Below are 16,378 nucleotides of genomic sequence, written 5' to 3' on the forward strand. Positions count from 1 at the left end.
GTACCAGCCCTGGAGATTAACCTGACTCCTGTCTGACAGCGTGGACACTTCCTGTGTCTGTCCTTTCAAATTAAATTCCCACATGGTCCAGTCATGTAGGTTTTAATTTATTTGGACGAGGCAGAGCTCCTAATATAGTTTCAAATTTGTTTGTTTGTTTGTTTTTTTCTGCGACCATGGAAATCTTGCCAACTAATTTCTTTCTGGTTGACTAACGTTTGGTCGACTATCAGGGGGGCAGCCCTACTTATGTTAAATCTTAAAGCTGCAATTGATAACTTTTGTAAACATAACTTTTGTCATATTTGTTGAAACTGTCACTGTATCCACACAGTAGGGCTTGAGATAGATAGTCTGTGAAAAAAACATCATGGTCCTCTGCCCTCTCATAGTGTTCCTAATGAAATGAAGAATCCACCTTACCTGAACGAAAACAACCAATCAGAGCCGAGGGGTCTCTAACGCAGCTCTCAGTTATGTCAGTCACTGCCTGTAAACTGCAGTCAAACTGTTAAACTAGGCAGCGCTGATCAAATATGAATCAAGATTTTATCATTGCATTGCCTATTTCTAGCCTCAGATGTTTTCAGAAACATATTTGTACATATAGAGTGCCGAAGTCACGCCCCTTCCGGTGAAGCTCATGGGACCTTAGATTGGAAAAAATATGAATGGCAGTGAATGAGGAGAGAAATATTATCTTTTGGTCCTGTTTGAGTTGCGACATGAAATCCAAATATGTCGTTAATGAATTTAAAACATAAATTTTAAGGCTAAGAAAGTTATACTTTGTGGTAAAACTGTTGAGATATAAGCTTTTGAAAAAAACGTAATTAGAAAAACTACACAGGATGCGGTCACGTATGTGACGTCATAGCCTTCGCTCAATTCCAGCAGCTTGGAGTGACTGCAACCTGGCACAAAACACACAGACATCTTCAATCACAAATCCAGTAATCACAAAACAGTGGAATTTCAGCGGGGAGGCCAAGCTGCAGGAAGCGAGCGAAGGCTATGACGTCACATACGCGACCTCCTCCTGTGTACTCTTGAGTCTTTCTAATTAAAAAGCTTATATCTCAACAGTTTTACCACAAAGTATGAGCTTAAAATGTATGTTTTAAATTCATTAACAACATATTTAGATTTCATGTCGCAACTCAAACGGGAACAAAAGATAATATTGCTCTCCCCATTCACTCCCATTCATATTTTTTCCGATCTAAGGTCCCATGAGCTTCACCAGAAGGGGCGTGACTTCGGCACTCTATGTGCTGTTTTGCTGTAAAACGAGGAAATTGGTCCGGCCAGTCGGTGGTACTTCGTGTTGACTTGCCTGTTTTCAAAATGGCGGCTGGGTCCTCAACTTTATCGTTTTACAGTTAATCTTTAATTCTGAAAACATTTAAGGTGAGAAATATGCAGTGCAGTTATAGAATCTTGATTTATTTTCCATCAGCTCTGCCTAGTCTGACATAGGGATATATATATCAGTATTTTCATGTTGACTGGCGATACATGATATACATCTCTGTATTTTCTATGAATGGGCTACATGTTTCAGTGGCAAGTCAAAGCCACATTTGAGATGTCACAAGCACTTTATAAAAACAGACTGTGATGGAAATAAAATGGAAATTTGTGGGGCTTGTATATATACTTTGTCCGCTATATATACAGTACAGGCCAAAAGTTTGGACACACCTTCTCATTCAATGCGTTTTCTTTATTTTCATGACTATTTACATTGTAGATTCTCACTGAAGGCATCAAAACTATGAATGAACACACGTGGAGTTATGTACTTAACAAAAAAAGGTGAAATAACTGAAAACATGTTTTATATTCTAGTTTCTTCAAAATAGCCACCCTTTGCTCTGATTACTGCTTTGCACACTCTTGGCATTCTCTCCATGACCTTCAAGAGGTAGTCACCTGAAATGGTTTCCACTTCACAGGTGTGCCTTATCAGGGTTAATTAGTGGAATTTCTTGCTTTATCAATGGGGTTGGGACCATCAGTTGTGTTGTGCAGAAGTCAGGTTAATACACAGCCGACAGCCCTACTGGACAACTGTTAAAATTCATATTATGGCAAGAACCAATCAGCTAACTAAAGAAAAACCAGTGGCCATCATTACTTTAAGAAATGAAGGTCAGTCAGTCCGGAAAATTGCAAAAACTTTAAATGTGTCCCCAAGTGGAGTCGCAAAAACCATCAAGCGCTACAACGAAACTGGCACACATGAGGACCAACCCAGGAAAGGAAGACCAAGAGTCACTTCTGCTTCTGAGGATAAGTTCATCTGAGTCACCAGCCTCAGAAATGGCAAGTTAACAGCAGCTCAGATCAGAGACCAGATGAATGCCACACAGAGTTCTAGCAGCAGACCCATCTCTAGAACAACTGTTAAGAGGAGACTGCGCGAATCAGGCCTTCATGGTCAAATAGCTGCTAGGAAACCACTGCTAAGGAGAGGCAACAAGCAGAAGAGATTTGTTTGGGCCAAGAAACACAAGGAATGGACATTAGACCAGTGGAAATCTGTGCTTTGGTCTGATGAGTCCAAATTTGAGATCTTTGGTTCCAACCGCCGTGTCTTTGTGAGACGCAGAAAAGGTGAACGGATGGATTCCACATGCCTGGTTCCCACTGTGAAGCATGGAGGAGGAGGTGTGATGGTGTGGGGGTGTTTTGCTGGTGACACTGTTGGGGATTTATTCAAAATTGAAGGCACACTGAACCAGCATGGCTACCACAGCATCCTGCAGCGACATGCCATCCCATCCGGTTTGCGTTTAGTTGGACGATCATTTATTTTTCAACAGGACAATGACCCCAAACACACCTCCAGGCTGTGTAAGGGCTATTTGACCAAGAAGGAGAGTGATGGAGTGCTGCGGCAGATGACCTGGCCTCCACAGTCACCGGACCTGAACCCAATCCAGATGGTTTGGGGTGAGCTGGACCGCAGAGTGAAGGCAAAGGGGCCAACAAGTGCTAAACACCTCTGGGAACTCCTTCAAGACTGTTGGAAAACCATTTCAGGTGACTACCTCTTGAAGCTCATGGAGAGAATGCCAAGAGTGTGCAAAGCAGTAATCAGAGCAAAGGGTGGCTATTTTGAAGAAACTAGAATATAAAACATGTTTTCAGTTATTTCACCTTTTTTTGTTAAGTACATAACTCCACATGTGTTCATTCATAGTTTTGATGCCTTCAGTGAGAATCTACAATGTAAATAGTCATGAAAATAAAGAAAACGCATTGAATGAGAAGGTGTGTCCAACCTTTTGGCCTGTACTGTATGTCTTGTATATGAAACGTCTGTGTTGTCGCTGCATTTTTTTTTTTTTTTTTTTTTAAACACATCTGTCACCTGCATCCAGGCGCTGTCACCATGTCACAAAATAGACTTCAGCTGACTAGACTGACAGCTGTGTCAGAGACTCCTTGGCTCTGATTATTTTGTGTTCACCTGCGGTGGAGTCTTGCAAATGCCATTAGAAGCACTGCGAGGAGGCTGAGGAACATCATTTTTTTCAGATTATCTATCTCATGTCAGACTGTGTGTGGATATATTAATAGTTTCAGCAAACATGATAAAAAAGATATTTTAATCAAAGTTACCAACTACAGCTTTAATAGAATAGTGTGACATTTTGGGAAACCAGCTCATTTAGACTTTCATGCCTGTACTGTAATTACGAGGCTGCAGCCAGTTGCTTAACTCGGAAACGGGTAAATGACCAGCCTGGCTCTGTCTGAAGGTCACAAAATCTGCCTATCAGTACTTCTAAAGTTCACTTATTAACATGTTATATCTTGTTTGGTTAATGCGTACGAAAACAAAGTGTGAAAATGTCAAGTTGTGGCGGTGATGTACCAGACTCTTTAGGGAACAGTAAATACCTGGTTTCCTGACGACTGATAAAACCACAACTTGAAGTTTTTGCGTTGTATTTCTGTCTTGGATTAAATGAACAAGATATAACTTGTTAATTATTGAGCTGTTTCCCCCTTTTCCAAGTCTTTATGCTAAGCTAAGCTAACTGGCTGCTGTAGCTTCATGGTATCAATCATCTCATCATCTCAACAGAGAGTATGAGCATATTTCCTCAAATGTAAATTAAATATATATATTTGCTGCCAGTGTTCTGTCTTAATGTCAGTGAACATGATGTTTTCCATCTATGAATAATATGTATCTGATGTTTCTGCATTTAGGTGTTTAAGGATAAGGTTTTGGGCTACTTCATACGCAAGAAACGACCACAGCGTTGTCAGAGCGACAATCTGGTAATTTTAGTCTCTCAGAATGCACTTGATTGAATGAAATGAATGTGATGTATCATATGAGCCTCAGGAACAACAACAACAACAACAAAAAATGTCTGCTAACACTGGAAATGCTTTTAATGAACAGCACCAGAGAGAAAACAAAGCCGCACTGCAGTATGTCATCGTTAGTTTCAATTTCCCATGCAGAAGAGATGCATTGTGCTAGAGAACATAATCATTAATAATATATAAACATTGTTTTTATTGCACAGTATGAATGCATAATCAGTGAATCTAGTACTACACATACAGCGCTTTATTTACATGGTGAATATTGTAGGGAAGCAGCACAAAATATTCCCTATGATGCCGAAAATCTACAACAGTTTTAAAGATGGAATATAGATGAGCACTCACAAGGAGCAAACTGACTTTGTAAGCCTCTTCTCTTTTTTGTAGTTTCTCAAGTGTTTAGCTACTTCAGTTCTTTTAAACTAAAGTGCATGGACAAGTAGCTGTGAATTGTCTGAACTGCTCTGGATCATCTTTTTATCATGACTCATAAACTGCTCTTACATTAAGAGGTTACAGCCCTCACCGTAGTTCCCGTAGACCCCACGCACCAACCCACTTTCCAGTGTTTACACAATATACAGTAGCTTCTCAGTGTCACCTTCAATCATGTAATTACAGTTCACTCGGAGCGGGAAAAGCTGTTATTGTACTCAGGTTTTGCCGCTTTATGTCTGGCGGTATGATCAGAGGAAATTTAGAATCAATGCATGTAGAGGAGTGAAAGAATGAGAGAAAACAGAGCAAGATTAAGAGGTCTGGAGATTGTATTAACATTTCATGATCAACTCATTTTCAAAGCCTTCAAGGCATTGAAACCCATTTTAACTTCAAAATGAAAGCTAGAATAATGTGGGGCATTTCTGTCCTGCCCTAAATCACAGCGTTTTGTCGAGCCCAGTGGTTTAACACACTGGCATCCAGAGGCACCTCCACTTCCCCTGCAGACTGTTATGTAAGCTTTATACGGAGCAGTTATGGAATTATTTATAACTGAAATGCACCTTCTTTATATTAGTAATCAGCAAATGTTCAGCACACACTGCTGAATCAAACCTTTACTGGTTACAGTTGCAGTCTGCTCACTGTGCTGAGAAGAACAAGTGAAACTGTTACTTTCAGTCACATTTTAAATTGATGTTGATGGTCATGGTGTTCTTTATGCCAAGCTCAGACATCAGGGTTTTTCACCCTCAGCTTTCACCTCAGCAGAGCAAAACAAGTCTTTCCTCTGATAGCAAATTAATAAACCCCTGAGGAGTCCCACAAGGTAGTTGCTGGGGTCCACTTTTATTTTAATTTTTTAATTAATTATTTACCGTATGTGCTTAAAATGTTCATTTAGTTAAATATGTGGACAACCTAAATCTGCTCTGTGTTTCACCAGCACAAGTAGAGCTGAGAGCAAGGGATTATTTCTGGGTCTGAAAAGTGAAGCCAGTGCTGACGTGCCCTAAATCTGCATTCTTTCTAATGGCCAGCAGGGGGCGACTCGACTGGTTGTAACAAGAAGTCAATTGCTATACAAGGCTACGAGAAAATGACCCTACTTCTCACTTTACTTTATTAATTTATCTAATTTATTATTTCAGTAAACATTTTCCTAATGAGTTTATAGTTTCAATCTCTAGTTTCAAGTCTTCTTCAATGCAGCATGATGTTCATTTTGTAAGTTATGGTCCCATTTAGAGTAAAACAGACCATATAGCAGGATTTGCTTGATGGTGAGGGTACCTTGTGCTTGACAAACTGCTACCATGATGGTCCCTTGCCCCTACATCGGTCAGCCCTCTCATCCAAATATGGTCACTTCTGGGTGCAAAAAAGCAAGATAGCAACAACCAAAATGCCAGACTCGAGGCTTTGTGGACGTCAGTTACGTCCACTTCTTTTATACAGTCTATAGCTTAGGTAGTGATTCCCAACTGCTGGGTCATGGGTCCATTCTGAATGGACCGCAAGTGACTTGAGAATGTGTACAGTTTGTAAAAAACATAGCTTTTATTTTGAAGTGCCATTTCCTGCTGAAGGGTGAATGACTAATGGACAGCTACTTGACGGAGACGGCAAACTAGCTCGACAACATGGCCAAACGCAAGTAATACGCTGGATCTTAAAGTATTGGATCTTCAACTAATGACTGAGAAATCTGGGAACCACTGACCTAGAGACTATCTACGTATTGCGCTTTATACAACTACAAAATGGGTGGTGATGAACAAAGCTAAAACTAAATAATGTTCTGTATCTTGTTCTTGCATATGTTGCCCAGTCTTCTGTTCAATTTCAGATTACACAGAGCAGCAATCTAAATTCTCTTGTTATTCCTGGGCTAATCTCTGTGAAATCTGTGAGGAATCAATAATCATGACTGTTTTTATCATAGTCAGGTAAACACATGTACCCTGGTGGTGCAATGTGCGCAAACTACTTGTAAGATGAGAAATGGACTCTGTCAAGCTTCTTCTGCCTGGAATACTCTACCCATAAAAAACAGATCTAAATTGACTAAAAAGTTTGAGAATCTGAAACTAGAAGTGGTTTATCTTACATCATAAATATAGTTTCTTTATTTACTGTGTTTTTCTTTTCAGCGTTATTTTTATTGATTTATCACTGTCAACACTTGAGATTGTTTTCTAAACATCTTTATGAATAAGTTGTGTAACTGCTGATATAACCACCATCAATTTTTTCAAATAATAATTAAACTTTACTTTCAATGTAAATAGACCATATTCTCAAAATCTGAGCTGTTGTAAACACATGATCCAGTTCTCTGTGACTAAGTGGCAACCTCTGGGACTGAAAAATTAAGCCAACATGGACTAAAAATTGCAGTTCCTTTGATGGCCACTTGAGGCTGGCTCCAGAGGCAAGTCCATCCCCATAGACCCTCATGTTAAAATGCACCAACTTTACAGCAGATATAAACATGTTTACAGCTTGGTACATAAACAGTTTTGGTCTCTATAGCTAATTTTAACATTCATGACACAGTACAGGGTGTGAATTTTTATATAACTCACCTGTTTGAATGTTATTAAGGCTTACAGTTATGTATAATTAGGGGTGTGGTCACTTTGAGTGACAGGTTGTCTGAGAGGTGTCGCTACAGACTGTGAGTCAGATTGACAGGGTCACCCTTTTGTCCAAATATGGTCGCTTCTGGCTCCAAAAATCCAAGGTGGCTATGGCCGACATGCCGAACTCAAGGCTTCAAAATGGGAATCCATAAAAAGACGAATAGGTGACGTCATGGTAGCTACGTTCATTATTTTATACAGTCTGTTTCTAACACATAGGGGCCTCTGCTCGTGTCTGAAGTCTAAATAACAGCTAAAAGCCATTTATCCCTCTCTGCAGCTCACTGTGGGGAATAAAGCACTAACAAAAGCTAAAATATTCCCTCATATCTGGTGCTGTTTCAACCAAAAGCATTTAAGCAATTTTTTGTTAAGCGCAGACAGTTCCTTTTGTCCCTGAGTAAACCGTATCCACCAGTTTGCATCCATCATTGGCAGAATCTTGGAAATGCAAGCTCTAATTCTTTGTTGTGTGACACACAAGCCCAAGACTTTTTCATTATAAGCAATTCAATATCATGTCCCTTACTTCTCTTCAAATGGGTGAAAAAGCCGTGGGTTTGTCTCTGCATGTGGATTGTGTTCTTGCATGCTCAGTTGCCTCAGGTTCAGGATTTGGTTTGACAGCTGATGTGGAGGAAAAGATTGTGAAAAGTTGTTTATTCTCTTCTGTACAAGTGGAGATATGTTCATTCAAGCCAACGTAGTGATGAAGGAGGTTATGTTAGCCAGTCCGGTTTTTAAGTGGCAGTAGAAGAAGCTTTTATTCAGTTGGCTGATATTAACAGTATGTCATGCTTTTACTGGAGTCTTACATAGTGTGATATTTACTGTATTCTGTCCCATTCATGTCATTCTCACCTGCTTACGATAAACCATCTTTTTGTACTTCCGTTCTGTCACATTCAATAACCGTTTTCCAACTAGTCCATTGTCACATCTCCACTCAAACAACCCGGCACTGAAGTAATGAATTAGTTTATTGGACTTTAATTGTCTCCAGTGATCGTCACCACCTTTTTGTTTTGTTTTCCCTGCTTATTAAAAAGACTCAAATCTTATTTCGAAAAGCCATCTTCACTTGAATGTCACTGCGGGGAAAACACTCGTGCCGTATTCCCTCACAAGTTTACTATTAGCATTTGCATTGTGTTTTATTTTCATTTCAGTCACCCTCACCCATCTTTCTTTTCATCATGTCTATTCCAGGAGTTTCCAGAGAACCCAACCAGCCCTGGTGTCACGCCTAATCATGCCCCCAGGTAGCACACCCCATTGATAATAGATGCTCCCTCCCATGCTGTCCCTCTCTCTCATACATACTTGAGACCATCTCATACATCATTTCCTCAGTGGCTACAAATGATTTGGTAGATAGTCGACAAAAAGAGGGGTGATCATCCAACTGCAGTGAGCATTTTAATATCCACTGTTGTGTCAGGGCAGGCTAGTTTGGTGTGTTTCTGTATTCATCGGCTCAACAGAAGTTGGTTGGATTCTCCATAATGATTTGACTCCCTGCACTATGCAAAACTCGCTCCTTCCACTGAATAATGATGCTTTCTTTCCCAATAGGATAAAGTGCAGTACTCCTGTGAAAACAGATAACATATTTATTGAATTGTTGTGCAAAGAGCTGAACCACACAAGATCTATTTGTTTCCCTGCAGCACAGAGGTCCATTTAGAGGCAATGCATTTGAGGCTCGTGCCAGATAACATCACTAGATGCATTACTTTGTGATGTTATCGCAGGTCTGCATGCAGTGAGTTTGCACAAAATATAAATGGTTATTTGTCTGCTGGAATAGCCAGTTTTGCTGATGGGACTACTGATGGTTGTTATCCACATACAGTATCAGGATTTATCTACCCAGCAAGCACTCTTGCACATACAGGGAAATGCAGACATGTGGATGTTTCAACTTCCGTAACTATTAGAGTTTAATATACTAGTGGAAAAGCAGGACTAAAAATATGCTGTTTTCTTTCTCTTCTCCCTCCTTTCATTCATATTTCCCCACCTCCCCCTGATTTTCTTTAAACTCTCTTCTCACTTCCTGTGAAACATATGCGATGTGGCTGATCTTGGAACTTCCAAATCTGTTGTATTCATTACCTCATCATTACCCACATATGTTTCTGTCACTCATTGTGTATCCTATCCTTGTTTCTGATGGGTTAATAATTCTGTTTTTGTACAATTTCTCCTCGCCTCATGCAATTTGTTTAATTTCCACCACGTCCCTCCATTGTCCCGGTCGCTCTCATTTTACCTGTGGCTCATTTATTTCATCATCATCATCATCGCTCCCTTCATCGCCCCTCCCTTAACCCGGTTGAACTCGTCTTCCCTCCTTCCCTTCCCTCTGTTTTGCAGAGCACCTGTGACACCCTCCGGAGTCACTCGGACAGTCTCGGATTCACGCCGAACATGTTACCTCGTCACCCGACTCTAGGCAACTTTGAGGAGTTTGCTTGTTGACAACATAAAGTAGGGGTTGGGGTGGGGTGGCACATCTGGGGACTTGACAGCAAACTGTGAAATAATTTATGTATTTAACAGAAAAATGGTTGAGTGTGTAACTCAAAAACGTATAGTAGTTTATCAAGGCCTGAATAGAAATAGAGTACTATCATCAGAAAAAAAAGAGACCACTTCCAAAACAGAACTCAGGTTTAACTGCCATGTCAAGGCATCAGTGTTAAGTTATTCATGTCTCATTTTCTTTTTCTTATGCAGTCACTTTAGAGTTATACAATCGCTGAAGAAAAATGTGAAGGAGTTTCTGATCTGTGATGAGATGTAACACTGTTGTGCAAGTTCTGCTGTGCATCAATCCAAAAAAAAAAAGAATACATGTGGATTATGTGTAGCTTTGCAGTTTCTCAACAGTGTTATGTCTCCAGCATCTAACCAATGCTGTATTGAGTGACCTTATACTGTCACCAGTTTGAGCAGGAGAGCCTTTTCAGAAATCTGATTGTTGGATTTAAGAGCTGCTCATGCCTGAATCAAAACACAAGACTGGTGTTTAATGTTGCCTTTTGCTACCGTGAGGCTTTGGATTGTCTCATGAATTAGACGACTGTGCTTCATCAGTTTAAAAAAAAAAAAAAAAACAGAAAAGGAACTTGATTATTTGTATATATGCAAGTATCTCATTTTGTTCCATGTGGATGGCAGAAACTACTGAATCTGATGTGTTTGTAAGTCACTTTTTACACTCAGTAAGGGACAAACAAGAGTCAGGAGGCCAAAAATAGGCTGTTGATTGTATCTTTATATAGCTGACATTTCAATTCTCATTGTCTTCCCATTTTCTGGGAGAGTGTTGCTGTGCTGACTGTCACAAAAAAAACTGCTAGCATGCAGCTTGCTGCAGAAGTAGGCCCTTATTTACATTGAATTCATTAGAAGAGAAACAATCAGGTTTTACTTTTTTGCCTTTTTGATAATTCTCAGCTACATTTCTTCATTACTGTGTCTTAAAGGTGTTCATCAGCACAATCCCCTGTGATAGTAATCTATTCTCTATTGAACATACGTAGACTTAAAAAAGGCTGGTTGGTGACATTCCTAAACTTGACAGAAATTTGTAAATAACCCGCAATCAAATGCCATGAAGAAATTCTATACTGCTCATGTGAGACATTTGTCAAATACATATATATCAATATATCTATACATAGATATATAAAGAGAGATACAAGTGTTTTTTCATCTGTTCTTACACCAGAAGGAATTTGGACTTTCTATCTGGGTGGACCGTAAGTGTCTTTGAGTTTCTGGTGATTATAACGTGACTGACAAACTAAATAGACTTTATTAGATACAAGAGAATTGCCTCAAAACATCCAAACCACCACGCTCCTCAGCCCCATTCAGTTCAATTGATTTATAACAGAAATGCATTGTAAGATTTTACCATTGTATCCTTTTATTATTATTATTATTATTATTATTATTATTATTATTATTATTACTCCGGAACATGTAATAAGTCACAAATAACAGTTTGTGATGTATAAATGATCAAGTATAATAAACTCTATATTTACCCATCTTACTCACGTACACAACTTTTCTTCTTATCTTCGTGTGAGTCTCTCTTGTTAATGTTCACTGTTATTTAAATCCTTGACACTACAGTTATGGACTTGTAGGTACACTTACATATCCTCGCTATAAATACTGGAAATTCAGAGTACAGTTTTTGTTTTGTTTTTTAATGTGAAACTTTCAAGTATAATGCCAATCAAGTAAAGTGGTGTTCATAACACTGTAGCTTTATTACTCTGTTGTCTGTGTATTAGATGACTGTTGATGTGAAGCACAAACCCTTGGAGATCAGCCATCACTTGAAAGCCAGTGACCGGACGTCTATGGTTGTGACTACCTTTTATGGCTCTAGTTTAAACTACACACTGTTACACGGTGGTGTGTTCACTGCTCCAGCATTAATAGGATTAGGAGCGTACTCCAAGAGGAGCCAGAGACCACCTCACGAAGAGACTTTATCCAAATGGAAATTTTACTTTTCAGGAAACAGGAAAAAAAAAGTGGCGTTGTGTCATGAGCAATAAATGCACTGAATCAGATAAAGTGTTATCAAATTGACATTTAAAAAAAAAAGAAAAGAAAAGATTTGGGATTCCCATTTTCAATTCATGACGTACTCAACAGCTGGAATGGATGTAAACTGAACAGCTGCAACACAGATGTATGATATGACAATTGTATATTAACCATCATTAACCAAATAAAGAGACAGAAATGCCAATTCATGTTACACAATGATGCTATTCTGATGATGCTGCATTGCCATGATGATTTCGAGTGTGTGTGTGTGTGTGTGTGTGTGTGTGTGTCCTGTTGTCGGGTTTAAAAAGCATAAAAACGACCCAGCATTTACTGCAAACTGTGGACGAAGGATTTGTGAAAAATGTCCCGGGTCTTTACCTCTCTCCCCCCACACCCCCTGCCTTACTACCAGTCACAGAACAGCAGAGTGTATCTGAACTGGCAGCAACTCTTACTGAACTGTTTGTGCTCATTTAGTAGTCCTGATATTTACCGCATAGTTATGGCCAAATAGAAGACCGTATTCTCTATATTTCTGTCACCCAACACCTAGATTTGAACTATTTTATTCCTGCAATTAATCATTTATGTCGCATCGCCCATTTTCTTCCTTGCATGACCATTATGTATTCCTATTATCTCTGGTCTCTTAATGTAATCTTAGCCATGCTATTCACTTTGTATGGTCCAAAATGTATTTTTGGAGCCAGATGAATTAAAACAATGTTCTCCATCCTCCTTAAACCAGGCTTGGGATTGTGCAATACCCCCCCACAAAAAAAAAAAAAAAAAAGATATCCTGCAGGATGTTAAAAACTGCTCTAGCCTATCTTTCCATCAACCTTCATGGAATAACTAAACATAATGTGGCTTGAAGTGAAACTAAAATGTGCCTTCAAGGCTGGTTTTTATAGGTGACATCGAGATTTTCATGCGCACAAACATCTGGGGAACTGAACTTGCTTCATCTGGCTCTACGTGCTTTATGTGCATTTTATTGTAGATATGTGATTTTAACTCTGAACTGTACATTAAATAGTTAATACACACTTAACTGTGTAACGTAGTCAGTCTGAAGTCAAACTGTCACTTTACTGACAAACCAAACTGCATGCTAACTTACTTTAGATATACTGTGCAGGAAGCCAGCCCCAGATTCACTCCCTCTCTTTGCATTTTTTTTTGGCGCTGTGTCTCTTGGGTCACTATCTTTTTCTGTGGGGGTACACGCCTGTAAATGTCCTGAACACAGAAAATCCAGGCAAGAGTACAGAGTCTCTACAGAAAAAAGCACTGCCACACACTTCTAGTGGGTCCTAAGAGATGATTAAGTGGTATTCCTCCTGTGTGAGTCTATACATTGTCTTTTAGAAAATCCTGCATAGTATATCTTCAAAGACCTTGAAAACTTGCTCACTTAATCACGTTTGCACAAAGAACACAAAATAATCTGCTAAGGTTAGAACAGGTTTGGTCACCTGACAGGAGAGCTTCCCTGCACCAATCACAGTTGTACAACATTTGGGTCATTTACATTTGTTGGCAGGCCACAAGCATGAAGACCTGATGAAGATTAGCTGATTTTTTTTTTTACTGTTAAACTCTTAATTAGCAAGACCTCATGATGTTTACCCCGAAACTTTGATTGTTGCTGAGACATATTTTTTGCTATTGAGAGAAATATTTGAAACCACGTTTTAAAGGGATTTAAACAAAGTTGACATCTGGTTTAATCAAACCTCGCAGCCAAGCTCGAATTAAGTCAAAATGTGGTCGAGATTCAGCTGTCTGAGTCCTTTATTTATTTATGTTACTTCAACCCCAAAACCAAAATAGTAAATAAAAACAGAATGCAATGATGTGCTCATCCTTTTCTATCTATATGCAGGTAAATACAGTACAAAGACAAGATACTTAATATTCAAACTGACTAATTTTATTGTTTTTTTTATGCCTCTGCGCTGGTGATAACCTCAGTCGAAGGCATTAGGTTTTCGGGTTGTTCGTCCGTCCGTCTGTCCGTCTGTCCACCCTATTCTCGTAACCTGATTAGAATTTGGTCAAAGGTAAAAGGTCAAGGTCACTTTTACCTCGTCTGATGCATGAAAGTATCTCAAGAACACCTTGGGGGAACTTTGTCAGATTTGGCACAAACATCTACTTGGACTCAATGATGAACTGATTGGAATTTGGTGGTCGAAGGTCACTGGAACCTCGCAAAACGTGTTTTTGCAGAACTCTGGAATTCATACGCTAATTATGACAAAACTTCACACAAACGTCCAATATCCAGAAGGTCAGCTTCACTGTGAGATCATACACTGATCAGCTAAAACATTAAAACCATTGGTGGGTGAAGTGAACAACATTGATCATGTTGCAATGCAATTTTCTGTGGAAAAACCTTGGGGTCTGACATTCATGTGGTTGCCACCCAACACGCTCCACTCATCTAAACACTGGTGCAGACCAGGTACCCAGTAGCAGTGCCCCCCCCCCCCCAGCGGGACAATGCACCCTGAAACCAGGAAAATTGCTCAGGAGTTCCCGAGGGACGAGACAAAGAGCTCAAGGCATCGACCTGGCCTCCGAAATCCCCAAATCCCAGTCTGATCAAACATCTGTGGGCCATGCTGGTACCCCACCTCACAACCCACACCACCCAAAAGATCTGAAGCCAATGCTTTGGTGCCAGACACTATAGGACCCCCCCCCCCAGAGGTCCTGTGTTCATGCCTTGACAGGTCAAAGCCAAGTCTGGTCCAAGGAGGACTCACCAAGGATCGGGGGTACCTCTGGGGTACCAGCATGTCCCTCAAATGTTTGATCGGGTTGGTATCTGGGGTATTTGGAGGCCTGGTCAACGTTTTGAGCTCTTTATCCCATTCCTAGAGTCATTCCTGAGCAGTTTTTATGGTGTGGCAGGGTGCATTGTCCTGCTGGGGGGCCACTGCCTTCAACAAGTGCCTTTGCCATAAGGGGCTTTACTTGGTTTGCAACGGTGTTCTGGTGGGTGGAGCGCATCAGGTAGCATTTACATGAATGCCAGGACCCAAGGTTTCCCAATGGAACATTGCATTGTAACAACACAATCACCTGCAAGTGGTTTAAATGTTTTGGCTGATTGGTGTATGTACTGCAAGAACACTTTACTGGCCATTACTTAATGTCATAACTCAGGAACAGAAGGGGAGACATTTGGTCAGATACTGCATTGGAGACTAGTCTTTGGTGGCTGTGCTGATTGTGTAGATCTTCTGTGCTGCCGGGGGAAGATGTGTGTGAAGCATCCATGTTTTAACAGACATGGATGTAAACTGTAAATGCAACGTGACAGGTTTGTGGAGGCATACAACCAGGAGACAGTAGTTCTAGTTGTAAATATACACTCATTCTCAGTTTGATGCCTGCAACAAGTTCCCAAAATTTGGGACAGTGGCATGTTCAGCACTGCCTTACATCACCTTTTCTTTTAACTAACTGTTTAAGTTTGAAAGTGAAATCATTTCCTGTTCTTGCTTGATATACGACTTAAGTTGCTCAAAATTTGGGGTCTGTTTAGTCGTATTTTATTCTTTATAATGCGCCACACATTTTCAATGGGAGACAGGTCTAGACTGCAGGTGGACCAGTCTAGTATCCGCGCTCTTTTACTTCGAAGCCATGCTGTTGTTACACGTACAGAATGTTGCTTGGCATCATCGTGCTAAAATAAGCAGGGACGTCCCTGAAAGAGACGTCGTCTGGATGGCAGCATATGTTGCTCTAAAACCTTTTAGCATTTATGATGCCTTCAGATGTGCGATTTACCTAGATGTCTTGAGTACGATCACGTCCCCATACCATCATAGATGCTGGCTTTTGAACTTTGGTAACAGTCTAGATGGTCCTTTTCCTCCTTAGTTCAGGGGCACAACATCCATGATTTCCAAAAACAATTTAAACCACAACACGCTTTTCCAGCCAGATGTGTTTTTGGATGTTTTTGATAAATGGCTTTCAGTTTGCATGGTAGAGTGGTTTTCCAAAGTGTCCCTGACCCCATGTGGTGATATCCTCAAAGCAATCATGTTGGTTTTTAATGCAGTGCCACCCGAGGGGTCAAAGGTCACTGGTATTCAGTGTTGGTTTTCAGCTTTGCCCCTTATCTGCAGAGATTTGTCCAGAGCCTCTGAATCTTTTGGTATTATAGATTGTAGATGGTGAAATCCCTCAAGTCCTTCCAATGGCCCATGCACTTTCTCACAAAGTGGTGAAACTAAACGCCATCCTTGCTACAGCTGAGCCTTTCGAGGATGCCCCTTTCATACCCAATCATGATAACAAGTAACCTGTTTACCTGTAGAATGTTCCAG

At 40.1% G+C, this 16,378-nt stretch overlaps 1 protein-coding gene across 8 annotated transcripts in view; it reads left to right on the plus strand.

Annotated features, from left to right (window-relative positions):
* asic1c (acid-sensing (proton-gated) ion channel 1c) overlaps nucleotides 1-11,506 on the plus strand; it is a 136,944-nt gene extending 125,438 nt beyond the window's left edge. For 5 of the 8 annotated variants that reach the window (XM_033650478.2, XM_033650479.2, XM_078173410.1 and 2 more), the window contains 4 exons: nucleotides 4,228-4,299; nucleotides 8,367-8,405; nucleotides 8,649-8,701; nucleotides 9,819-11,506. In XM_033650478.2, the coding sequence (XP_033506369.1) occupies nucleotides 4,228-4,299; nucleotides 8,367-8,405; nucleotides 8,649-8,701; nucleotides 9,819-9,897 (243 nt within the window). In that variant the 3' untranslated portion in view covers nucleotides 9,898-11,506. The remainder of the gene's footprint in view (nucleotides 1-4,227; nucleotides 4,300-8,366; nucleotides 8,406-8,648; nucleotides 8,702-9,818) is intronic. The other 3 variants (XM_033650476.2, XM_078173409.1, XM_033650477.2) reach the window with 2 other exon arrangements.
* The last annotated feature ends 4,872 nt before the right edge of the window (nucleotides 11,507-16,378 follow it).

This window comes from Epinephelus lanceolatus, chromosome 12 (assembly GCF_041903045.1).
Source record: "Epinephelus lanceolatus isolate andai-2023 chromosome 12, ASM4190304v1, whole genome shotgun sequence".
Lineage (NCBI taxonomy): Eukaryota > Metazoa > Chordata > Actinopteri > Perciformes > Serranidae > Epinephelus > Epinephelus lanceolatus.